Here is a 27,022-nt window from a genome sequence, read left to right as displayed (position 1 = left end):
CTGCGTCTATTTCCTTCTAGGGGACTTTGTCAGCTTTTCTGTCCCTGGAAATCATCAGATCCAGGGGCCAGTTCTTGGGTTGAGATTTTTGGTCCAAATTTTATTATTATCAGCATTGCTTTGGTTAAAGTCAGGTTTTTTCGAATAGCATGGATCCCTGGACTGTTTCCCATTATGTGTAAAAAGAAACAAAAAAAAAAAACAGATCTAAGAAGACCCATGAGCACTTTTTAAGACTTTTTTTTTTTTTTTTTTTTGCAAAAAATCTCAGCTCAGCCGGCGTCCCATCTTTCTACTTCATATTGATTCTGCGATGACGTAATATTGGTGTCTGTGAATTCAGATTGCATTTCAGCGTTGGGCACAGAGGGAGCTTCACATCAACTCAAGTCAGACATGCCAAAACCTTAACGACGCCCCCTTTCTGAGGCTATAGTCTTCCAAGCGGGCGGCCCCGGGATCAAATCCGACCTGTGGCTCCTTTCCCGCATTTCATTTCCTCCTCTCTCTCACTCTCTCCCCGATTTCTGACACTTTATGAAGTCCCGTCGCTTAAAAAAAGGCATAAAAAGACCCCCCCCCACCCCCCCCCCCCCACAGATTTGTCAGGTCTTTTTTTTGGACAAATCAGATTCTGGTTCAGGGTCTGTTTGTCCTGCAGGTTCGACAAAAGCAGTTTTATGTAATTTCCACATGAAGGTCCGATTGAATCCCAGGACATCCCAGGTTTATTTTGGTTTAGGTTTATCATTTTGGACCTGTGATGTCCTTTTAATTCCTACAAAATGACAAACTCTTCTCTAGTTTTTTAGTTCTTTAGTTGTTTTTTTTACAGACTCTACCTCTATGAGGAAGAATTAGGGCTTTTCTTTGTCATGCAGTTTGACAAGGACTTCCATTTTCTTGGTTTAAAGTCGTCCACTTTCCAATTCCTCTTTGAATGTATGATTAAAAAGTCAGGTATTTATTCAACAAAAGCTCTGAGGAATCTTAAAAACGTTGTGAATGACCTTCTCATGTAAACACACATTCACACACACACACTCAGACTCTCACATGTTCACACACTCTGAAAGCCACAGGAGGGATTTGAAGGTCTGAGGCGACATTAGGGTTCAGCTTTTTCGGCGGCCTCGCACAACATCAAGCACTCACTCCACCCCCCTTATCTCCCCCGACTTCCCCTCCCTCCACCAGTCTGTCAGGCCGCCTCTCTCGCTGCCAGCTCCCCAGCCAGACGAGAGCCACTGAGGGGGGGTGCTGGCAGCCTGACGCTCTGTGTCACCACATGGTGCAAAGTCACCAACACTGATCTGCCTTCCACTTCTCACACCAGTCCCCTCCTCGGGGTGTTTCGTCAGGGTGAATACACGACGATTAGCCGGCTGAGTAGCCTACGACTTCCTCAGATGTGGCATTAAGAAGAGCGAGTTTTGGGAGCAGAAGTTCTCAGGGAATGATGAAGGGTTTTTTTTGACAAAAGCAAAGAAGTGGAAGGAAACATTTCAGAGACAGAAGAGGAGTGTTTGTGCTCTGAATCGATATGCTTCATTTGAGCTGTCTGTTATACAATCACAGAGCTTTGTGTCTTTTGGGGGCTTGAAATAAACCAAAGCGTGTGTTTAGGGATGATTTTTCAGAACGGTTCCTTTAGTCCCAACTCCTTCAGATTTTGTGTGTTTATGTGTGTGTTTCGCAGCGTCTCTCTCCCAGAGGAGCCCCCCAGCGCTCCCCCTCAGAACGTCATAGCGAGCGGCCGCACCAACCAGTCCATCATGATCCAGTGGCAGCCGCCGCCAGAGAGCCACCAGAACGGCATCCTCAGAGGATACACCATCCGGTAAGAATCCTGTGTCATCACTTCCCCCTCCACTGAAATCCATGTCATTATTTATTATGTAAATGCATTGATTCAGTTCAGCGTAGTGTTATCGGTGAGAAACATTTACAAAACTGGAAGTTATAAGCACACAATCAGCTCAGTGATGTGTTCTTGTCTTGTTAAAACACTCTTATAAACGATGAAATGGATCATATTTGGAAGAAAATGTTTTCTCTGCGATGTCTGAAGAACAGACAATCAATGTTCTCCTCAGAAATTTCTTCACCCAAAAACAGCTTTCTTTGAGATTTAAAAACAAGAACAAATTCCTCTCTGCACAAAGCATTATAATCACAAATTTAACCACCGGCTCCATTGTTTACTTGAGGTCACATGAGGTGGTTGCGTTCCTCCGCCGGGCACGATAATCTTAATAATATCCTGAAGTCTGTGATGTGCCAAGATTTTCATGTGGTAGTGTGAGCATGTTTGAGATTAAGGAGAAGAATGTCTGTTAGGATTCTCCTCATGTGTGTGATGCTCCCCGAATTAAAAAAATGAAGAAGGATTTTAAAGCTCCTGCAGTGTGAGCCGGGCTTTAGTCACCTCGGTAAGATGTCATCAGTGTCATCAGAGAGAAGATGTGCTATGCATCTTCTTATGGATACAGTATGTTACCATATAAAACGTTTTTTATAGACTTTTCACTCCATTAAGTTTTTTATGTTAAGCTGCTGGGATGAAGCCACACACAGTATGTTCTACTAAAGACCACCCACAGCAGGGGTCATTAACTACATCTGTACAAGGGGTGGGCCAGCTTTTTTCTTGACAGACACTGAGGGGGCGGGACTTAAAAATATTAACCTAATGCAAATATTTCAGCCTTGTGATTTTATTTGTATGTCTATTGTTTAGACATACAGATAATTTATATTCTGGGGGCCGGATGGGAAGCTTTTGGGGGGCCAGCCATTGATAATCACCTCTACCGTGTTGGTTAACACTTTTATTTACTTCTATGTTAACCACTCAGAAGTTAGATATGAATTTAGTCTGAGAGAAAATGTAATAACAGGTAAGACTTCAGAAAAAAGTTGAGCAACTCTAATAGGCAGAGTCAGCTTCCTGCCAGCTGACTGTAAATTCTGCAAACATGTAATTAGTTTGCTTTCCTGTCAGGCTTTTTATTCATTACAACCAAATGAAACAGCAGGTGTGTTCCACACTACACAAGGTGCTGTCTGTGCTTTATTTAATGACCTGTTTGTTGGTGCTTTGTCTCCCCCTAGCAGGGAGTCTGGTGTACTGCATGTATTTTCTGACCACCCCCCCACCCCCCCCCCCCCCCCCCCCCCCCCCCCCCCAAAAAAAAGCACTTTAATGTCTTGTCTTTGTCAGTGAACAACCTGAAATGTCAAACTCAGGGTTGACAAAAACACAGAATTAAAAGGTCATCTGTTTGTTTTCTCAGGTACCGTTTGACCGGGCTGCCCGTGGACTACCAGATCAAGAACATCAGCAGTCCAGATGTGACCACCCTGCTGCTGGAGGACCTCATCATCTGGACTAACTATGAGATCGAGGTGGCCGCCTACAACGGAGCCGGTCTGGGCGCTTACAGCCACAAAGTCACCGAGTGGACCCTGCAGGGAGGTGAGCGCTCATATCATGGATGATATTGATCCGAACACGAAGCTGATACGCTGACTGTTTTTCTTTTCTTTAATTACTGAATGAATCCTTTTCATCCGGTCAGCATTTGTATGTGTTAATTTTGAAGAAGGCTTCTCTTTTAAGCATGTTGATTATTCATTATTTATTGAAAAAAAGGCCGGAGAGCAACATCCAGCAAGGGCAGAAACAGAAACAGAAACGTTTCCAGTAAGCATGCACTTTGTTTTTATCTGTAACTGAAATCATCCGCTTAACACTTCCACTATCGCCCTAAATTTTGCTGTGAATACATCATCTGTACACAACTTTGATAATCAATATAATACTGAAGAGTCAGTAGAATGTTAGGATAGGTCATGAAATAGCCTCATAAAGGGAAACAATAAACACAATGACGCTACATTAGTGATCTAATAACCTCAGAAGCTTCAGATATGAGATTGAATTAGATCATATCTATCGTTTTCTTTGTCCAAGTCAGTACTAATTCCTACATCTGCTGATCTTAGGTTACAATCATTTTACGTTTTATATTTGAATTGTATATTTGAAAAAAGGTGTCCAGTCATTTTTATCTTTTTGTATCTCAAAGCTAGGTGTTAGCTTTGCATTGGCATAAAAAAAAAAATATCTTGACAAATTTATTGCCTGAAATGTGCAGTTAAAAGGAGCAAACGCTGCAATAGTACTGTACATCATCTGAAATGAGGTCATTATATTCACACTGCAGGCAAAGGTGACTCAGATGTGATTTCCTTACGTGAACGTAGATGTCAGTGTTGAGTGACACTCGTGGCAGCTCTGAACCGCTTGCGCCAAAACGACATTGAAAAACTTAGAAAAAGGAAAACGTGTGCCAAATTCTGCCTGGAGTCAAGGAACTACTTCTCCCACAATCCATTGCGAGTGATACCACTTCTTCTTTAATGTAACTTTTGGTAGTTGTTATAGTCTTTATACTATGTTTATGTTGTGTGAATATATAAATTTCATTCACTGCTGCTTTAGTGTATTTTGAGTTAGTTAAGTAACTAGCTAGCCTGCTAGTGAAAATATGCGTTCGGATTTAGCGTCGAGAGTAGAGAAACATTGCCATGGTAACAGCGAGCTCCATTAATCGGCGATGTCGTTGTGACACTGTACGGTCGTGGGTAGTGTAGTTCTTTTCCCCAATATCGTGAATAAACCACGTTTTTCTTTGTAGAAATAATACGACCTTGTGTCTCCTACAGGAGCATATTCCGTCGTTTCACACTCAGGTAGCTCGTGGTACCTCGGACAGTTAGGACATTATGGCTGATAATCAAATCGGCTTTTTACTTTCCGGAACCACACTGTTGAGCCTGCTGTCCGGCTGCATTAGCATTAACGCGTCTTTGTATAGACCGCACACAGGTGTGACGGCCCTCTGAAATCCATACGCAGCAGTCACAAACAAAAGCCGCGGAGAGCTCAGTCGGAGGTGTGAGTGTCATCAGACAGAGAGTGATGGCGGTATCTGCCCTGACCTGTGCATCGGCGGTCGATACCGACATCAAAACAGATGCAGGCAGACTTCCAGCAGTCAAGCGAGAGCTGCTCTCACACCTTTTTTTTTTTTTTTTTTGTCTTCTCTCTTTTTCTCCCCCCCCCTCCCTCTCTCTCTTCCTCCTCTGTTTTTTTCTCTTCTTCTTCTCCTTGTGCATCAAAGTTCCCACCGTCGCCCCCGGGAACGTGCAAGCCGAGCCGGTCAACTCAACAACGATCCGTTTTACGTGGACAGCCCCGAACCCTCAGTTCATCAACGGCATCAACCAGGGGTACAAGGTCAGTAGCAGAGCCGCGGGCCCCCCCCCCCCCCCCCACCACCACCACCTCCCTTCAGCCATCACATCCACTGACAGACCTGTCAGAGCTGAACTTGTAGAATCACATTTCCCGTGTAGCAAGAGCGAGAGAGAGAGAATGAAACGCCAAGGGGCAGAAGGTGTTTCGCGCCACCGTGAACAATGATCTTTGTTCACCCATTTGTCAGTCGGAGGTCATTCTCTTTATCTTTGCCGCCATTTTTCATCTGTTTTATTGTGACGCTGCGTTGCACATAATGATGAATGTCTTCATTATTTTGTCACGCGCCCCTGAGTGTCGTCCATCTCTCTGTCTCTTGCTTATTCCTCATGGAAACAAATGTACCCCACAGGGAATCATAAAGCCACATCCACGGGGTAGTTGTACTTTTCCAGTGACACTTATATATGTCATGTCGGGGGAGTTTTTTTTCCCCGCCTTGCTTTTTGTCTTTCTGTTCAGTATAGGACTCCACAGGCCTTACTTAAGGGTCACTGTACAAACCAGATCTGGGGAAAACAAAGAGCCAGAGAGTGTGAGAGGGGATTAAGAGTAAGGCAAAGGAAGAGGGAGTGCTGAGCATCTATACCTGTAACAACTGAGGCTGTGTAACTCATAAACATTTGTGTGGCACTGCTGCCTGTTAAGCAAATTGTCCTTCAGGGATTATAAAGAAATCCTTGAACAAGTTAAGGAGAGAAGCCAATCTTTCTCGTAGAAAATTACACAAACATTTTTTTTTTATATGTTGGAATATTCTACCTCTATGCAAAGGGAACATGTCTTTGGCTCATATGGAGTAATCGATCATTTGTTGCTGACAGTGCAGTTATTAAGATTAACGGTCCAATCTGTAAGATATCAACTGAATTCAATCACAAAATGACCATATTATATCATCATTAAGGAAACATGCTATGTTGAAGTGCTGGCTTCTCTGACAACAATGCAGCAGCCAGTATGTCCTCCTCCTAAGTGTAGATTCTGGTCTTGAATGGTCTGTATGTGTTTTAGACCAGAGAAGGTAGGCGGTTTAAAGGCAACCCCCCCCCCCCCCCCATACGGCCGTTTTGGACGCCCCTCGGTTTGCCAGGCAAACAGCAAACCAACAGGTGTTGCAGTGATGTAAACAGACAAGCAAACTTGTTCAGATAGAACTGATTCCTGTTTGAACATCGGCTTTAGGGACAAGGAGGAGAAGGGGGAGACTGTTGGGGAAATGTTTTGAATTTGGACTGCAGTACCCATTTTAAACGCTAGGTGTCAGAGTTACATACTGCTACTTTAAAGCTATGACTTGCACGCAAATCAAATACTTTATAAAACAACTGGACGTACTATCTTAGTGGCAAAAGCAAAGCCAAAGAACCTAAACTTGACATGTCTACTATCCACTAGGGGGCGACTTCCCTTGTTGAAACAATAAGTCCCATAGAATGAAACTAAATTGGTAATTACCTAATTTCTCACATGTTTTATTACCCCGTACCAAACATTTACTTTTTAAGTTTGTTTTCATCAATCAATACTTTTGGGTGTCTTGACAAATGTCTTGACATTCATGACAATAAAGGATACTGAACTGGAACTCGTTTTGAGGTTTTCCAGCATGATCCCATATTGAGTACGACAGAGTATGCCTAAGGGCGTGGCTGAGTGCCATTACCAATTATAAGCGTTCCCTTTGCCAAAATATGGTCACTGCTGATCCCCAAAAAACAAGATGGTGATGTATAAAATCTCCATCCTAGAGCCTAAACAGAGAGAGACTCTACTGTTAGTTTAAGAATTATTGCTAAAAACTTGTTAGCTGCTTTATTTTGCAGCTTTCAGGATAATTTCCTTCTCTCTCACTAATTTCTGTTTTTGATGTTTTAGTTGCTGGCCTGGGAGCCCACCAGAGACAAGGACATTTCCATGGTGACACTGGGACCCAACTTCCAGGACAGTGTCCACGTGGGCTACGTGACAGGTCTGAAGAAGTTCACCGAGTACTTCACCTCGGTGCTGTGTTTCACCACGCCGGGAGACGGCCCTCGCAGCCCGCCCAGAATGCTGAGGACACACGAGGACAGTAAGTGACTCTTCTTCTTCTTCTTCTTCTTAACACTTTTCATGCTCCTGTGGTGGTGAGGGGACATGAGCGTCTCGCAGAAACACATCCTGCAGGCCAGATCTATCATTCATGCAGAGGCAAGTTGTGAAGAGGTGCTAATGACTGAGTATGCTCTGCATGCAGCCGGGATCATCGTAATTGGCACTCGGCCTCCTCAGAGATCATGTGTTAAAAACTTAATTTTCCTAAACTTATCACCAGACTCTTTTGTTAATAATTATCTTTAATTTGCAGATTTTGTTGACTACAGTTAAATGCAATATTTCAGCAGAGCAGCAGTTCATTTTCACTCCATGTAGAGCTTCTCTTTTGCCCATCAACCTCCCTCATTATAATTTTTTATCCCCGTCCAGCTCCCGGTGCTGTGGGTCACCTGAGCTTCACCGAGATCTTGGACACCTCGCTTAAAGTGAGCTGGAGTGAGCCCGGCGAGAAGAATGGAGTTCTCACAGGTACGTTCACTTTAACCCCACATGTCAAAAGATTTAAAGGAAAAGATACAGGTGTAGTATTCATAAACACCTCAACAATATGACCAAAAAGGAAGCGTACAAGGTTGTGTTGGTTCCATGTAAGATAGGCCACATCCAGACAACATCAGTCTATAATTTATTTCTTAGGATAAACCCTTTGAAAGGTACCATCGGGTATTCAAAATGTGCCTAACCATGCGTCAACCTCAAGTGTGAAAAAATGAAGCAAATGTGGAAGTAAAAAAAAAAAAAATGCAGTTCCTGGAGTGTCCACTTGAGGCTGTCCACAAACACATTTTTTTACAGTACAAATAAACACGTTTACAGCCTGGTTTGAAAATGAATTTGGTATTAACTGCTCATTTCTATATTGGCACACACCCATTTTGATTTCATTACGCCAAAGAGTTGATCATGAATTAGCATTATGAGGGGCGTGGCTGAGTTACTAACAGGAGGATATTATTGCAGCTGTTATCCAAGAGGCTTAAAGCCCGCCTCCTCTTCACCTCTTTGCCTGCGTTGAGATTGAGCACAAGTTAAGTTGAGATAGCATTTCCAATATGGCGTCCACCATCGTTGGGCTTATCAAAACGACTCTTCAGAAACCAATGTGAGACATCACTGAGGCGACGTCCGTGTTTTTTATAGTCTATGGTCCAGACAAAAAAACGCATTTACAACAGGACCAAAACTGACAACAAATCAACACCAAATGAAATACAAAAAAATGACGTTATAAGTTTGGGAAAAAAAATTCTCAAGGCAAGAAAGCTTGTATTTTATTTGATTCTACAGTCAGGTTTGTAGTTTTTTGTACAGTTTATAGTTCTTGTGTCCTTGATATAATTAAGTTTTTTAAGCATTCCAAATTCCCCCGTACCTGTACTGTTCTGTAGCCGTGCAAATGGTAATAAACATCTGATCTAATCTTTAAAGACACACACACACACATATGAAACACACTAGTTGGTGCAAAACAGCGCCAAGACGACCAAAGTATCCAGTAATATCAAGCTCAGAAGTGTCAACGGATCACAAAATGCCATCAGATGTTAATATGAACATAACTGGGGTCAGTATTGTGTAACACTCATTATTGTGTGTTTTATATGAACAACGACATCCTAATGCCAAACCTGCATGTGATCATAAGACACTAAATGCAGCGTTGAGACAACACTTGCAGGATATTCTTCAAACTTCTTCTATTAAACATTATATCTCCTCTTTCAAGTGTTGCAAAATAAATATGACAAAACTCAATATTTCATACAGAGGTAAGCGGAGATAAAGGATGTTTTACTAAACGGGTAAAGGCATTCAATCATCATACCGTGTAAAAGTCTCTGAACAATAAAAGAAACAGAGCAGCACTTCCTCAGGGAGAACGTTTAATCTGTTTCTAGCTGCATGAAGAGATGTTTGGCTTTTGGTTACATTTTGATCCTCACGAGCGTCTCCACTCGTCACAACAATGAGACTGAAAGTTAACAAAAAGAACAGAATCATCTATAACAAGGATTCTCCCTCTATTTGTCCAGGGATTTAAAATTCAAAATGTCTTCATTAAATATCTTATTTCCAAGGGAGCCACTGTTCAAATAATAGTGCTACTTTCTTCTGCGCAATCTTCGGATGAAGAGCAAAGGCTCCCACCAGCTCACATTGAATTTCGAGTGTTTACAGAGGTTGAGAGTTCCAAGCATATTGTGAAGTGTTCTCCTAAAACATGTTGATGTGCTTCACACTCCCAGGAGACAAACACTGACATGCTTTGTGAAATTATTGATTTGGCAAAAAAATAAAAAAATAAATGCTGCCTAATGCCTTATATGCAATCACATGAAGAGAGCTGCCGGCCAAGGAGAAAATTGCATTAACTTTGAGAGGGTAAGTGTGTGTGTGTGTGTGTGTGTGTGTGTGTGTGTGTGGGTGGATGGGAGTGGGTGGAGGATGTGTGTAGGGAGGTATAATCACAGGCTGATTTCATTTGCTATATTAAATTTTTGATGAAGTTAATTCAATATCTCTGTTAGTTCGCCCTGTAGCATGCGAGCTGAGAGTTGCAATTGTCGTCAAACTGCTGCTGAATTTTCCCTCAGAGCATTCTCTCTCTCTCTCTCTGTCTCTGTCTGTCTGTCTGTCTCTCTGTCTCTCTGTCTGTCCATCCCGTGTCTGCCGCTCTCGCAGGTTACCGCATTTCGTGGGAGGAGTACAACCGGACGAACACGCGAGTCACCCACTACCTGCCGAACGTCACATTAGAGTACCGGGTCACTGGACTCACTGCTCTCACCACCTACACCATCGAGGTGGCCGGAATGACCTCCAAAGGCCAGGGCCTGCTCTCCTCCTCCACCATCTCCTCGGGCGTCCCACCAGGTCAGTGAACACATCATCGCTACAAAAACTGAAGGTTTAGATCAGCGATTTTAAACTCTTTAATAGCTATTTATTTGTTTTACAAAGAAAGTAAACCAAGTTGTAAAGATGTTAGTTTTATTGTCACCGCCCACATTTCTCTACCTTGTTCCACTCCTGTCCAGTAGGAGGCAGTAATGTACACCATACTGGTTTTCTAACTCATCAAGTCCCCATGAAACTGAATTTAGAGAGTATCAAACGGCCGTGTCGCGACGTATCTCCTACTGAAACTGGATAGAACCAATCACAAGGTAGAAGGCGGGACATAAGGTTGGAATAAAGTTGATTGGACCGTTAGCCACGACAAAGCTTTGTAATTGGTCGGAAATTAGTAAACGAGTGCAGTATGACTCATCTGCCTTTTTTAAACATTGGAACACACATATAGGCTGAAATACACACACACACACACACACACACACACACACACACACACATGCACTCACATGATCCTGTGCACTAATGGAGAGGTGTCAGGGTGAGGGGGGGGGGGCTGCACATGAAAGAGCGCTCGGAGGGCACCTCAGCAGTGTTCAAGAAGTGAACCAGCACCTCTCCAGAAACAAGCCCAATTCAATGACTTGATCCGCACCAAGATTTGAACCGTCGACCCTCCTGTTCCCAAACCAAGTCTCTCTGCAGACTGAGCTACTGTCAGTACGTCAAGGCTGAATGGGGGTGTTATTTGTGAAGTTCACAACTTTTATTTGAAAAAGAAAAAGAAAAGAAAGCATGCGACACACCTAAGACATAAAGTCCTGAATGTATTACATTTTAGTTCCTGCAGCTCCAAAAAAAACACTGGATCCTACGTTTCCCAAAATGCAACTTCTTGTCGTTTTTCAGTAAAGCCTCTTCTACCTCTTTAAAGACTTCTGTAAAACTCCCTAAACTCCCCAAACTCCACTCTGTGAGGCAAAACTTTTCTGCTAACATTCGCTGTGAACCTTCACCGCACCTCCTTCTCCTCCCTGCATATTTACTGTCTCACATTAAACTCCGTGCACCCACTGCACGCCGTCTGGCGCCAGGCACAATGAAACAGGATCCTCAGTCACCTCGGCTTGGGATGGAACCAAAAAAAACCAAAAAAAAAACCAACCAATTCACATCTGCCCCACGTCGGTGAAATAACAGCTCCTGCGGGAGCTTTGAACATAATTACAGTGTTTAATGATTTCATATTTGCAAAAATTGTGTTATAGAAAATACAATACACCACGCCAATTAGCAGAGTGGCATTCAGAGGCCGTACATCTGTGCAACCTGTGAAAGGAAAGGGATGTTACACCGAGAGCAGAGCAGCAGTTACGGTCCCCGGCGTGGTGATTATTCTCTTTGTATACGTGTAAAGAAAACACCTACGTGTCTGCAACAATGCAGCTCCAATTACCGCTCATGTAAATGATTTAGAGGTAGTAATTTCACTTACGCTGTGTGTAATCTGCATTTCATTAAGGGCTTTGAGTACACGGACATTGAGGCAATCTTGGGGAAAAGAATGGCTTAATGCACCCGCAGGAGTGATTTGATGTTTTTTTAATATCACGGCCACAGTCCAGCTCGCTACAGCTGCACCGTTCATATCTCAGATGTAAATATGTAAAACTCTATGTTATGGTAGGTTTAATGTTTAATCTCAAGGGGAGAAAAACAAAAAAAACGATGGAAAATGAATTATTTAACGCACAAACAAACTCGCACGCATTCCGACCAAGAAAGAAAGAAGACGAATAATCCCTCAATAAACAAAACTAATAATGAGATTCATATACCGAAAAATGCCCTCCCCGCTGTTCCTTGAATTTGCCATTTTCAGATTTGTTTCCCCTCATGGATTTCCAAGGAATAATCCATTCTTATTGTTTACCCCGGCTCAAGTGTAAACAGTGGGATATCAGATTGAATCATATCTCCAGATAACTGCAGTGTAATTGACATTCATGGCATTGTCTCCGCCTGTGTACTTTGTGTGAGCATCTTTTCTTTTTTCTTTCTTTTTTCACGCCACACACGTCTAATCTGCTTTTGCTGTCTTAGCAGAAGTTGGGAGCACAAGAGAGGAAAAAAAAAAGAACATGACAGATTCAGCGATGTGTGGTATCTGTACGGCCACAAGAGGGAGCTGTTGTAAATAGATTTACCCTCAGCAGTTAGTCTACAAACCTTAAATGCACCCTGTGGGAGAGGCAGCATCACAACAACAAAAAACACCCAGAGAAGTGACATTTTTCATCCATCTTCTGTCTCTCTGCTTCCTCACAGAGCTGCCCGGCCCTCCCTCGAGCATGGCGATCACCAACATCGGCGCACGCTCCATCACGCTGCAGTTCAAACCCGGATATGACGGCAAAACATCCATTTCCCGTTGGCAGGTGGAGGCCCAGGTCATTGTCTAGTTTTTCTTACTTTAAGATGAATTCAAGATTTTGACAAAGATCTGATTTCATACAGATCTTCATTGCGTCGTTTTTCTTGTCACCAGGTGGGTGTTGTAGGAGAAAATGAAGACTGGGTGATGGTCCATCAGGTGACCAATGAACCTGAAGCCCGCTCCTTAGAGGTTCCAGGTCTCAACCCGTACACCTTCTACAGGTAACACACTGTTAAATGCATCTTCTTCTTTGTCTGTCTCCTTTTGGGATTCTCTTTAGCCATTTTCACACATGCACTCCTAAAAAAATGTCTATAGAATATCATGACAGCCTGCCCCTGAAATCTTCCTTAGTTTCTGACAGGGATGGGGTGGGAGGGGACTCTCAGGAAGCATGACCTAAAAAAGGACATACCAAGATCGGGTCCGAGCAACAGAATCCAACGTTTTATATCAACGCAAGGTGAAATGAAATGTATTAACAGTATCAATGAGTGGAGAAGAACATACTGAAGAGCATGAAATAAAATGAAGCCGTTTTATTAGGTGCACGAAGATCACATCAGTCACAGGATCTTAAAGTCATCTTCCCCACTAGAGCTGGGAATCTTTGGGTGTCTCACGATTGGAATTTCAGTTCTTGGGGTCACAATTCGATTGTGAATCTATTTTGGATTAAAAAACGATTTATGGATTCAAAGTCTATTTTTTGATTTAGTACATACTTCATCAGGATCTACTCCGGTCCTCTGTGAGACTGGCTGCTCCATTTGGCATTAGGCTGAGTTAAAGAGCTAGCATTAGCACTTATTTTTTTAATCTCCACCTGCGTTGAAAGGTTAAATAAAAGTAGATAAATTAAAATCAGGCGGTTAGATTATTGCAAAAACAAAAAAATGTTATTGACGGAAAAGCAGCTTCTAGTCTGTGGATCAAAATTCACATGGTTCTTTTTAGTTTCTGTCCTTGTTTATTGATGCTACCATGGAGGCAGCTATATGAGTATCAGATGTCACTAATAGGACAATAAAGCATATCCCATCATATTTGATCATGTCGCATCGTATCACTTCGCATGTAAAATCAGGCCTACTCAAAGTACTACAGTGACTCTATTTATAGACCAAAATCCATCTGCAGAAGTTCAATTATAATGCTGAACTCCAAACAACAGGTTCCGGATGCGTCAGGTGAACATTGTGGGCACCAGTCTTCCCAGCCAGCCCTCCAGGAAGATCCAGACCCTGCCAGCTCCTCCTGACATGGCCCCCGCCAATGTCACCCTGCGCACCGCCAGCGAGACCAGCCTCTGGTTACGATGGATGGTGAGTAGAAAAACCAGCTCCTGGTGTCTCTGAATGATCACTTACTGTATTTATATCTCTCAGTCTGAGACTATCCATTCCCCCCTCGTTTGCGGTCAAGCCTCTGCCTGAGTGGGAATACAACGGGATCGCAGAGCAGGTGGGCTACAGGATCCAGTACTTCCGCGCGGGCTCTCAGGGCCGGGGGCTGACCCACGTCATCCCCGACCGCCTGGAGAGAGAGTTCACCATCGAGGACCTGGAGGAGTGGACCGAGTACGAGGTCAGGGTTCAGGCTGTGAACGGCATCGGGATGGGACCCTGGAGCACGCCGGTCAAAGGCAGGACGAGGGAGTCTGGTGAGTGGTAAAAGTGAAACACAGTAGTTAAAAGACAAAACAACAAGTGAAAAATTGAAAATATTGAACACATTGAGAGATAAGAAGATGACATTACTTAAAAGTATGTCTATAAAAATGGGTTTTAAGAAGAGATTTACAACGGGTGACTGACTCTGAGCGCTTTATATCCTCGGGGAGGTCGATCCAAAGTCGAGGGGCCGTCATGACGGAAAGGGCGAAATATTCGTTTATTGTGCACCTAAAACAAGCTCACATCGACCCCCACAATCCTGCATCCTAACAGTATTTGCATTGATTTTCTCAGCACTTTTTTCCTGTGTGGAATATCTGTGTTAAAGTCGAATAAAACGATCAATCATAAACGTGCAGCTTTACCATATGCCATTTTTATTTTTTTGCATTTATGTGAATGCGTTGCCCCTTAACTCTATTTAAAAGAATAATCTTCATGTCCCTGCCGCCACATTTCTCATTCCACGCCGGCGAGTGAGGAGTGGAAGGAGTGAGGAAAGCAGTCCGAGGAAATTGAGAACACATGTACTCGAATAAGGAATTCCTGTGCTCCTATTTTTTTCCACTCACTGCAGCAGATTCTTAGGAATCAGTGCGTTATGTCCAGGGATGAGTTCCAGTGAGGTGGGGGGGGAAAAAAAGGGCCTATTCTTCATTTAGTCTTTTTTTTTTTTGTTTCAGCAGGCCTGTAGGGCACCACTAGAATATCAGAAGCTACGTGCAAAAAATGCATGATACTGTATGACCACAGCTGATCCTCCAAACTGCATCTCTCTCTAGTTCTAATGGATTGTTCTGAATTAAAGGCGAACAATGGACTATTGAAGAGTGATGTTTTCGCCTCTCTGCTCCCTTTGTTTCCTCAGTCCCCTCCTGCGGTCCCACAAATGTGTCTACCTTCGCCATCACGTCCAGCAGCATCCTGGTGCGCTGGTTTGAGGTCCCTGAGGCGGACAGGAATGGTCTCATTCTGGGCTACAAGGTCGGATTTTTCTGCCTTTAATGTTATACCGATTCATTCATGCGGCAGTCCAAGTCTTCATGTTATATCAATCTTAATATCCCCCCTCACTTCTATCCATTAGGTGGTGTACAAAGAGAAGGACTCGGACAGTTCGGTCCACTTCTGGACAGTGGAGGGGAACGCCACCCACAGCGTCCAGCTCACCGGTCTGGGGAAATATGTGCTGTATGAGATCCAGGTGCTGGCTTTCACACGCGTCGGAGACGGGCGGTCCAGTTCTCCACCCATCTTGGAAAGGACGCTGGATGACGGTAGGGGCAGAGGATAAAGCAACATTAAGGAGTGGAATAAGCTCTCCACAGATTTAAAAACCTGCACTTTTCTTCTTTTCTTTTTTTTTTCCGTTGAAGTGAAATAACAGATACTGATCCTTCACTCAGAGAACCATGGTTACACGTCGTAACCTTACGTTCTGCATCGTATCGAGACTATCTCTCCCCTCTGTTACATATTCCACATGTATGGGGAGCCGGAGAGATAGTCTCTTCACTCAGAGAACCATGGTTACACTTCGTAACCTTACATTTTTGTTTACCAATTTGAGTTTTCAAGCCGTTATAAGGAACTCGTCTTTTGTGTGGATTTTGGCGACCCCTGTGGACAGAAGTTGTATAGCTGGTGTCGAAAATATCTTGATTTAGCTAGCAGGAACATTTGTTTTGAAGACAACTGAATGATAAGTGAAACCTCGACATATTTTTTTCAGAATGGGTAGCGATGATGTAACGTAACCATTTGGGGCTATGTCAGATTAAATGTAAATAAATTAATGTTATGTGAACATGTGAAAACCAGGATGATACAGGTGTATACACAGCTACGGTCACTAATATCCCAAGTGTTGTTATACAATCTTTTTAGTAAGGTTAATAAGCTAAGAGCATGTCCAAGCTTAGTAACAGGACTAACATGAATGTAACATAAGCCAGTTAAGTCCACCGTGACCTCCATGGATGGCACACATCCAGCATCACAACATACTGTCATGACTTTATTTTACAGTGGCTGGGAAGTGCAAAGCAAAATTGCAAAGTGTGAAACACTTTTACCACCAAAACAAACAAAATAACCTCTTACTCAATCACTTCCAGGTCACTTCTGGCATTTGGTACATTCCCTTTCCGTCAAAATTCTGTCATTTGTAAATTTGTTTGGGGACAGGTAAGAGTGTAAATTGTAAAATTTGCTTTTGTTCTTCCCAGCCACCGTAGTATTGAGTGAAAAATTAAAATCTACAACATCAATTCAAGGTTTAGTTTGCTTTTTGTAGGTCATAAAGAGGCATCATTATTAGCCAGTTCAAGATGCCACATAGCAGCTTTAGGTAACTCCTGAGTGTTATGTGTTTAAAGTTTGTTTCTCTTTCCTACAGTTCCAGGACCTCCAGTGGGCATCCTGTTCCCTGAAGTGCGAACCACCTCAGTCCGGCTTATCTGGCAGTCTCCATCACAGCCCAATGGCATCATACTTGGTTTGTAAAAGACAATAAGAGGTTTTTTTTTTAAATGTCTTTATTCCTTGGACAGTGTAAGGCCCAAAAGGTGTAGCCTGCTTCCTGGAGACTCCCGACATACTCTTTAGAATATTGTTTTCCTTCTTCATGGAACACATCTTGTTATTTTCCGTCACTGGATCAGAGAGTTGGAGTCTCTTGTCACTAATTGGGGATTTCCTTGTGAGCGTTTGATTCATTATACATCTGTCGGATCATTTGTTTTAAACTGTACAGCATGTCAGACCCACGCAGTAGCAGAGAGGAGCAGATGCTAGTGGGATCATTTCAGCAGAGATAAAAGCTGTTAGCCGCACAGTTCGCTTTTCCTGGTATTGTTAGCAAAGCAACACAAACAACACGTTTTTTTTTCAGCCTAGATTAAAAATTGTGAAATTGAGCTCATTATTACGCCTCCAATAAGATGATCAATGTGTCCCCTCTTCTCTGAAGCCTACCAGATCACATACCACCTCAACTCCACAAATAGCAACGCGGCCACAGTGGACGTGCTGAACCCGAGCGCTCGCCAGTACACGGTGACCAGCCTGAAGCCAGAGTCCATCTATGTGTTCCGCATCACAGCGCAGACCAGGAAGGGCTGGGGCGAAGCCGCTGAGGCGCTGGTGGTCACCACGGAGAAAAGAGGTAACCAGTGTATACAGAATGTGTTTTATTATTATCCAGATATTGAGAGTATGGATACAACAACATTAAATAACAGTACTCCAATTAATTTGATTGGAAATAAGGCATTATGTATGTGCAGATATAGAATATAATAGAAAATAACAGCACTGTATCAGAGTTTATATAAAGTATACCAGCATTGATTTAGTGATTACAGCACTGGACCAGGTTATTACAGAACTGATTTCACTGGTTTAGAATATAACATCACTGGTTTAATTGTTAAACTAAGTCCACAAAAAACACAGATGGTGTTTTCAAGGTGTTAACCTATAAGAAACAGCGACATCATTTGTTGTAATCGAGCAATTTGGAACACTCACAGCACACTTCTGATAGCAAGCGCAGGAGTGTGATCTCAGCAACGACTCAACTTGTTCTGCTGAGCCTTCCGCGCACTCGATTCCAGTTAACAGTCCAGTTAGCAGATGTGTTTTCTGAAGGAGTGTTTCGTGCCCTGTGGGTGTTTATCGGAAGTGCTCTGATGCAGTCGTAAGAGTGAATCAGTCCATCTGCCTCCCTCGAGGCATCTTTTTCGTATTGTTTAGTCTGCAACTTCCATTTTGGAAGTTGCATTCATTCATCAAAATCGTAATCCTTTTTGTTGTGTATCATTGCCTTTGCAAAATTGCCAAACATTTATTTCCTAAATCATTTTCCAAGAGCTCCTTTATTACATATTTAGTTTTCCAGCGATTCCACATTTCCATGCCTGTGTCCTTCCTTCCAGCTCGTCCCCAACCCACCAGCCGTCCAGTGGTCCCTCAAAAAGACGTTCAGGCCCGCCACGTTCTGTTGTCATGGGAGCCCGGCAGCGACGGCCTCTCCCCCGTGCGTTACTACACGGTCCAGCTTAGAGAGCTCCCTGAGAGCAACTGGACGGTCCACTCTGCCTCCGTCAACCACGAGGCCGCCTCGTACATTGTGTCCAGGTAGATTGTACTTTCTAGCTTTTCACCTTTGCTGTAACTTCTGTTTTTCTATTTGTTCTCTTTAGATTTCGAGGATAACACTAAATGAAACCATTCATCTTCTTTCAGTCCCACTGCTGCATTCGCTTAAATCTTCCCATCTTTGGCAGAAATGGCAAATGGACAATATTCGCACGTATAATGATACTTCCTGGGTGTTACAATCTGGATAGAACATAAACAAATGGTATAAATTGAAAGAAATGAAGCCGATGCAGCAGTCAGCACTTAGGTCTCTGCTTAGTTGAAATTTGTGCTTTGTAGTGTGATTCACAAACTCGTAGCTCCCACAGTGAGACTATATTTCTCTTTTGATGTCAGGGACTTAAAAGGTTTAAGATCCACTGTGGTAGTTTATCATCAGGCTTGATGTGCTTTTTCTCTGCTTCCATCCCCTTAGGCTGAAGCCTTTCACATCCTACCAGTTCAGAGTAAAAGCCACCAATGACATCGGGGACAGCGAGTACAGCGAGGAAAGTGAAGCGATCACAACTCTGCAGGATGGTAAGAGCAACATAATGAGAAGATTCAGCACACACAGTGTAAATATTTGATGAGTAAATTAGCCGGATCTTAAAGGAACAGTTTTGAAAAATATTCATATTTGCTCATTTGATGAGTTAGATTTGAGGATTGAAACCGCTCTCATCTCTGTTTGGTAAACATGAGGCTACAGCTCGGAGTCAATTAGCTTATTAGCATGAAAGACTTGAAAGAGAGGGAAACGGCTAACATGGCTTTGTTGGAAACTTCATTAACACACTAACTCGTGCTTTGAAAGCCTACATTTTTTTTTTTTCACTATCTCTAAGTGTATAAACGACATGTTGCTCTGTGCTACATGATGTGCAGGGCGACTTCTTGTTGGACCATTTTCCCAAGGCCTCTGATGTCGCTCTCGGAGGCCTGTTCTCGAAAGGATAACATCATATTGCACTGTGTTGTAGGTTATAATTTTCATAAACTTAGGTATCTAACTAAACATTCTGCTTTCCAATGGATTCGCAACGCAAAAAGCATCGACTAGTCAAGATCAAGGGTTTATCAAGGCAATTTTAATAAATAAAACGTGTAACAATGCAATATTAGCTAATGCATCCAACAAATACTAGCTAGCATAACCATTTGTGTCACACTAAATTCCTCACTAACAGTCATTTTGGCTGTTAATAAGAAAAGGTGTACATTTTTAGCAAAGGGTAATGCTAGCTAACGGCTACATTAGTCGTTGTTGATATGCAAGGAAGTCTTTTGTTGATAGATCTTCTTGTAAAAGGACCTAAAAGGTGATTAAACATGTTGTGATACTTTGAAATCCATGTCCCTCCAGAGTTTTACTATATTTGTCTTTTCGGTCATACTGTAATTAAGGTAACAGCATTCACCATTAAGTAGCTTGTTTAGGCTCAGTATTAGTCATTATTTAGCGCTATTACTACCTTGATGATAACAATGTTAACATGTTTTACTTAAAGCAAAAGCATATTAAGATCATAATTCATGTTCAACAACTTCCCTAAGTTGTTCCTTAATGGCCTATTAGCTATAGACTGTGGTCATCTGGAGTAAGGTACTAATACATGCTTAATAATGACTAATAAGGAGCTAGTATGCTACTAATTAGCATGCTAATAAACAACTAGTTAGTGTTGAATATTGTGACCTTAATTTAAAGTGTTACCGTCTTTTTGGTTACTCATCAATTTTGAAACTGTCAATTGTTGTCGATTCACAGATTCCAACTTGGAACACAGCAGTGTGACTTTATATCAGATTACAAACATTTGAAATCAGAGGATAATGGACTCTCTGTACTTGTGGGAAATTTGTGACCAGGCAGTGTCACGTTGTTGTTAAGACAAGATCAAGCTGTATCGCTGACTCCATGAAAATGTGCGTTAAATATGTAATTATGTGTATAGTTATTTTAGGTCCAATATCAATACTATGCTCCTTTGTTTCCCCATGAAAAGAGTTGAATGTCTGCATGAATTAGCCTTTTGTTATGATGCAGACGCTCCTGGCAAAGGCTGTAGGTTATGTCATGTGGGCAGTGTGCACCATCTGCAGTTACCATGAGACAAGAGGGCAGCATAAAAGCCGTGGAAAGCTCGGCCCTGTGGCGCTTTAACAAACTTAATAAATGTTCTGTCTAAATATCTTTCCAAATGCTATTTTTGACTCATCCCTCAATGGCCTCTCTGTTTTAGCTATTGTGTGTTTATGCTCCATGAATGCCACTGCCCATGGATAGATTAAGCCTCTTGAATTGCGCACATTTTCAGGTCAATTAAGCTCATTTATCTCACTTTTTATCGCCTCAGCGCCTGACGAAGCACCCACCATTCTCTCCGTCACGCCGCACACAACGACATCAGTGCTCCTCCGCTGGAAGGTAAGAGGACGCAGTGTCTCTCTCTACTGTTTTTTTTTCCCCCTCTCTCATTGTTTGCAAAATTTATGAAAGTCGGAGAAAGTTGGCTCTAATGAGAGACCGTGGCAGTACACAGGGCAGGCCTGTACTTACATATTGGATGCTACTCACTTTCACACACACCCTCCATGTCTACTCCCACACTCACACCTGAATTAACAGGTCATAAAGAGGAGAAAAACAGGAGGCTCCAAGCCACAATTTTACTTTTATGGAGAACACTTGTAGGGTTTATAAGTATACTTGTTTTCTCGCCTCTGGCCCTGCTCTGTCATCTTGAACCATGGGGGGATTTCTTCATGTGACTCACCTATGGATGAGCTCAGTCTTAGAGGAGTGTCTTTACTGGAAGTCTCTTCAACGATGTTAAGTTAGGAAACAAAACACAGAGCGATTAAGTGGAATCATCACAGTGGAGAAACATACAACTAAAACGCAGATTACGGTGAAATTTAGCAATTTTTCAACCTCATTAGAACAGAAACTAGGTCACAAGAAGTATCCAAAGCTTTTTTTCTGTGACTCAGTTCTGCAGACATCTGCTGGATCAGACTTAAACTTCCAAACTTTTTTTTTCTCCACCCCTTTCAGCCCCCCTCTGAGGAGAAGATCAATGGGATCTTACTGGGTTTCAGGATTCGGTATCGTGAGCTGCTGTACGACCGTCTCCGCAGTTATTCCGCTCATGCCATCCACAACAGTGCATCCGCCTGGGCTGAGCTGACTGGTGAGGAATCACAGCAGCTAACATGGCAAAGTGTATTATTCTACCATCTTGAGCCTTTATTCTTTCCAAAATTATTTTTGCAGTGTAGAATTTCACTTTCTAACTGTTGTTTCATGTATTTCTTCCTTCTTAATCCTGATTCTGAAACCTAACCTGATACCAAATTTTTCCCTATGGTGTTTCCTTAATAATGTGATTTTTAAATTAGACAACTTTTTAAATCAATCTTACACAGCAGTAGGCTATAACACTCACACTTTTTGTGATTAATATGTTAGCTATTATTGTTGTGTAGCAGGGTACAATTCGCTGAAATTATCCCTGACCTATAAACAAGCTGAGCACCTAGAAACGATGTAAGCTAATGTTTGCGGCAGCTCAGCTAGCAGCCACTGAAGGGTGTCGCAAATACCGAGATTTTCTGCACAATACTCTTCAAACTTTACATTTTCACATTTTATTTTGTGTTTTTTAATAGTTATAATTATCCTAACTTTAAAATTCAGAAATAAATGTAGCCTAAAATAGGGATTTATACCCTTTGCTAGTTTAACTAACTTGCTAGCTTGTCTTCCTGCTAGCAGCGTATAAATCTTCTTCGCTGCACTCAAAACCGTTGTAGCCAAAGAAAAGCACAATATGTACGGTAGCTTAAAAGTTCAGTTTGTAATTCAAATGAAAATGCTTCATGAATCTAAAAAAAATCATAGATAAACCATTTTGTCTGCTAGCTGTACTTCAGTTTTATTTTCAGGCAATTATCAGACTCTCAGGGTTATATACGAGTTAGCGGAACCATTATTTCCATCAGAGGAAAACTCTCATACAGGCCTTTTCTCTCCCCACTGACATTTCTCAGGAAAACATTTAATCTTGTGATCACCAGCTATCAGCTACAAGCTATTATTAGGTTTACTCAGGAGAGGCTCTGTTTCTTGCGGCTTGGTTTAACTAGGCCTGTAATTTAACTCTTGTTGAGTCATTCTGGGGCTCGGATTTGATTACTGTGATTGTGTTGGTTTTTACGACAATAGTGATGCTCCCCTCAACTACAAAGTATAAGCTCTTTGACACATAACTATAGTTTGTCTAATTCCAGCTCTCTTCTTTTTATCTTCTCTACTTTCCAACTCCCCATCGTAGCCCCTTACAGCATCCGCAATCTCAGTGACTCAACTCTGAATCAGTACGAGTTGGACAGTAAGTTCTTCAGTGTCTTTTTTTGCACAACACATTCATGCATACCCAATAATTCACTCCCCGTCTTTACAAAAAAAAGGCTTCCGATCTGTTGGATTTCACCATATGTCTCAAGTGCCTTGCTGCTCTGAGCAGTGATACAGGGAAAACCAGAGTGTCGACCAAATGAACACAACATTTGGCTGCTTACATTCACATCATAATGGTACAAACACTTCTACTGAGCTCCGCTGAGGCACTGTGTGTACAGAAATTCTTGGACTCTGAGTACACAAGCTCGCACAGTCCAACACGCTCCTCAGTTTGCACATATCAGCTTATTTGGAGAAGCGCTGCTAAAGCAGATGGTCACATATTTCTACTATAATTGCAGCATATGGCAGATTATAAGTGTTCATTTCCTAGGAGGAGTATTTGTTTGGGTGGGTGAGACACCATTGTGGGACTGCTTACCTATTATCGCCCTTAAAACTTTACAAAATGTGTTTAATATTGGATCTTTAACGTTGTAAATCAGTGGGAATTTTGTTATTTAAAAAAATCACAATCTGGTGTTTAAATGATGTTTAAACTTTGTATGTTTGTTTCCGTCTGTTGCAGAACTGAGTAAACACAAGCGCTACGAAATACGCATGAGTGTGTACAACGCTGTGGGCGAGGGACCAACCAGCCCGCCGCAGGAGGTGTTTGTCGGAGAAGCAGGTATGCATACTTCCTGTCCGTTTAATCGACACAGTAAGTAAGTAAGTACATTTTATTTATATAGCACCGTCGCGACTGCACAAGGCTTTTTGATATTATACATTGGAGTATCAATATCTTTAAACCATTAAAGAAAATAATAAAATCTATTGATGAGTATTTTACATGCAGCAGTAAGCATGCTAGATTTCGGGTGTATTTGATGTGGTTTAAATAAAGGTATATAGCTTGAACAGTTTGTATTTTCTACTTGAAGTAGTATATTATTCCAATGACTAAACAGATTGAGCAAATTGTACTTGTATTTTAATGTAGTTATTTCTTTGATGGCTTTCCACAGTACCTACAGCCCCACCCCAGAAAGTTGCCATTCAGTCAGCGACAGCCACCCAGCTAGATGTGACGTGGGACCCTCCCCCTGTAGACGCACAGAATGGAGACATCCAGGGCTACAAGGTATGACTTATTAACCTGCAGCAGCAACAGTAATGTCTTGTGTTTCAATCAATACATAAACATTTAAATGTTGTTGTGCTACAAAAGGAGACTATACACATTATTAATGTTGATAAGATTTGAATGAACATTTTGAGACTTTTAAGCTAACACTGTTTTCCAGAGGGGCTTTCAATAAAATATTTTTTTTTTTCCTCAAGAAAACATTTACAGGAAATCAAATGAAATTGCTTTCCCTTAAGGGATTCTGAAATGGGATGAGTTTTTTATCGATGCAAAAGTAGCTGCGTTCTCATGAGACAGCAGTAGACTCGCATTCATATTTATTCATGCCTCTTGTATTCCTCGTAGGTTTACTTCTGGGAGTTCAAGCGTAAGAATGAGACAGAGCGCCTGCGCACTCTGTTCATGCCTGAGGGAGGGGTGAAGCTGAAGAACCTGACCGGTTACACCACCTATATGATCAGTGTTGCCCCCTTTAATGCAGCCGGGGATGGGCCCCGCAGCCCACCGACCAGAGGATGCACTCAGCAAGCCGGTATGTACATTTAACCACAAAATGCCATCAAGAATAACCAATGTACCATATTCAAAGGTAGCCATTTTCTTCTGACTTAACGCCCACTTTCCCCCAACTGGGGGAGGCTTTAAAACTGTTTGATGTTGTACATTGCTGTGTTTCAGGTCTACAAATTGTCTAAACATGGGATATCCTCCAAGCATGTGTCATTCAAATGTTCCCTAATGACTGAGAAAAAATAGCATGGTGAAGACAGGGATCATGAGGGCTATATCTCAAGGTTGAATAACATATCAGAAAGCCCTTTAGGCTTAGCTGTTTAGTTACAAGAAAGTAATGTTACCATTGAACCAGTTCTTAAAAAACAATAGCATTGGTGAACTGTTATGTCTGTTAAGGTAACTCAACTGTTAGCTAGAAATTCATGCTTTGCCGATCATGTGGCACCATCAAAACAGTAATGCATTAAAGGACATTTTTGAATACTAACTTAAGCATTATCTTATTTCTAACATCAACGGGAGTTATCATAAATGTTGTTTTAACTGTTAAATTGGCCTTATATTCCTACAGATTCTCACGACATAGTGTCTAATTTTATTGCTGATAAATCAGGAAGACGTCGAAATTCGTCAGCTAACATTAGCAGTCCACTAATTTCCTCATTCTGATTGTGGAGTAAAAATCATAAATGATAAGAAAGAAACTGCACAAGTCCTTACCATAATGTTGTTAAAAATATTAGCTAGATAGCGGTAAGGTTAGCAAACAGTAAGGTATGCTCGTTGCTCAGCTGCTTTAATGGCTTTTCCATGCAGCTACAGCTAAGTCACAGATATTAACTAACAGTAAACTTGGCTAACAGTAAGGTCAGCTAATATCTGTGACTTAGCTGATATGTTATCCAATATGTTGTCTGACCTTCATATATGGCCCGTTTTTTTGTAGTGATGTTTTAAAAAGATGGTGATTTGTTTTATTCTGTTATTCAAGTTTTATGTCTGCTAACATTAGCGTTCCACCGTTTTCATGTTAACATTACAAGTAGCACAAGATGGAACCGCATGAATCGCTACCTAATGTTATGGACACATTAGCCAGTAAGCTTAAATAGCCACTATGACTCATCTGCTTTAGCTAATAGCTTTACCAATATCTTGTTCAAACTTCATCGTCCCACTGTATTTTATTATTGTATTCTCAGTTGATCATCAATTGAGATGTGGCAGAAGATTTGTCGGATCCCCTACGTACGCACATTCTGTAAAACTTAAACACAATAGCGTTCAAGCTTCCCCACCCCAAGCCTTAAACAAAATGGCTGCCGTGTGTCAATGGTGAATTATGCCAACAGTCAGCACTTCTGCAATCAAAACAAATATTTCTCTTTGTAAGTAAGAAACACATGACAGTGAGGTGCGGAGAACAAGAAGACAAGCTGAAGATAAATGAGGCAAAAGGATGACAACACTAAAGCAGATAAATTATAGCTTGTGTACACGGTTATTCATTTGTCATCTTTATATGCTGCTGATGTTAGTTTGGAAGTGCTCTTGCTGTTTTTCTCAAAGTGGAGGAGTCAACCAGGAGGAGGGAATTTGTTGTGAAGATGATGCTAATCGTTGCTGTCAGCATGCCAAACGATGTTAGCGGAACCACACACTGAGCATAAGTTCCTAATCAGCAAACCCACTCCAAACTCATTCGCTGAGTCTCCTGTTTTGTCTGAAAAAAATGGAGGGTATTGAAATTCAAAGCATGTTTTCTGTCTACAGGCATGCTACGTCTAGAACACATCCGGATCCAGCTGCTCCTACTTCTTTCTTTCTTTCTATTTATTTGCCCCCTTTTTTCTTGTGTATTGTCTTTTTCTCCTTGTTCCCTTCTTTCTTACTCTCCAGAGAAAAACAAATGAAAGAAAGAATGGAATAGCTCTATAAAACCCCAGTGTAAAAGAAGCCGTTTTAAAACTGTTTCTGCTGCTTTTTTTAATATTCTAACTTGGCCCATTTATAGGAAAGTTTAAGAAGACGTTCACAGATTCCCTCATGGGTCACTGACATGAGCAGTAAAAGCAGACGACAGGCAGAAAGGGGTGGGTGGGGGTGGGGGAGTAGCGCTGCAGAGATAGTTATCCCATATTTCTCAAAAGAGGCTTTGTCTTCTGAAAGAGTCCCAACTGCTGCTGAACAACTTTTCCAATCTGCTTTACAGGATCTGCAATAACAAAAGTTATAAGAGCTGCAGATGTAGACTTTGCTAAAACATTTCAATAGTTCCCATAAAAAAAAGGAACAAAACGGCAGCTATTTGCTGGGTTTAGGGGGCACATGTGTCTACATTTATACTGGTAATATATTATTTTGCTGTAGGGGTTGAAACTAACAAGTTATCTACTCAAAAGACAGTTAT

The 27,022-nt window shown here is 41.9% G+C and overlaps 1 protein-coding gene across 6 annotated transcripts in view; it reads left to right on the top strand.

Annotated features, from left to right (window-relative positions):
• The window catches only part of sdk2b (sidekick cell adhesion molecule 2b), a 318,687-nt gene that overhangs the window by 267,276 nt on the left and 24,389 nt on the right, over nucleotides 1-27,022 (top strand). For all 6 annotated transcript variants that reach the window (XM_065949804.1, XM_065949805.1, XM_029276802.2 and 3 more), the window contains exons 16-37: nucleotides 1,700-1,840; nucleotides 3,297-3,478; nucleotides 5,190-5,305; nucleotides 7,205-7,400; nucleotides 7,796-7,894; nucleotides 10,109-10,300; nucleotides 12,608-12,729; nucleotides 12,828-12,937; nucleotides 13,891-14,041; nucleotides 14,142-14,379; nucleotides 15,261-15,376; nucleotides 15,480-15,669; nucleotides 16,791-16,889; nucleotides 17,364-17,558; nucleotides 18,331-18,532; nucleotides 18,972-19,075; nucleotides 20,896-20,966; nucleotides 21,597-21,732; nucleotides 22,876-22,932; nucleotides 23,533-23,634; nucleotides 23,975-24,090; nucleotides 24,442-24,628. In XM_065949804.1, coding sequence (XP_065805876.1) covers nucleotides 1,700-1,840; nucleotides 3,297-3,478; nucleotides 5,190-5,305; nucleotides 7,205-7,400; nucleotides 7,796-7,894; nucleotides 10,109-10,300; nucleotides 12,608-12,729; nucleotides 12,828-12,937; nucleotides 13,891-14,041; nucleotides 14,142-14,379; nucleotides 15,261-15,376; nucleotides 15,480-15,669; nucleotides 16,791-16,889; nucleotides 17,364-17,558; nucleotides 18,331-18,532; nucleotides 18,972-19,075; nucleotides 20,896-20,966; nucleotides 21,597-21,732; nucleotides 22,876-22,932; nucleotides 23,533-23,634; nucleotides 23,975-24,090; nucleotides 24,442-24,628 — 3,122 coding nt within the window. The remainder of the gene's footprint in view (nucleotides 1-1,699; nucleotides 1,841-3,296; nucleotides 3,479-5,189; nucleotides 5,306-7,204; nucleotides 7,401-7,795; nucleotides 7,895-10,108; nucleotides 10,301-12,607; nucleotides 12,730-12,827; nucleotides 12,938-13,890; nucleotides 14,042-14,141; nucleotides 14,380-15,260; nucleotides 15,377-15,479; nucleotides 15,670-16,790; nucleotides 16,890-17,363; nucleotides 17,559-18,330; nucleotides 18,533-18,971; nucleotides 19,076-20,895; nucleotides 20,967-21,596; nucleotides 21,733-22,875; nucleotides 22,933-23,532; nucleotides 23,635-23,974; nucleotides 24,091-24,441; nucleotides 24,629-27,022) is intronic.

This window comes from Labrus bergylta, chromosome 21 (genome assembly GCF_963930695.1).
Source record: "Labrus bergylta chromosome 21, fLabBer1.1, whole genome shotgun sequence".
In the NCBI taxonomy this organism is placed as follows: Eukaryota; Metazoa; Chordata; class Actinopteri; order Labriformes; family Labridae; genus Labrus; species Labrus bergylta.
This window is presented reverse-complemented; position numbering and strand designations above follow the sequence as displayed.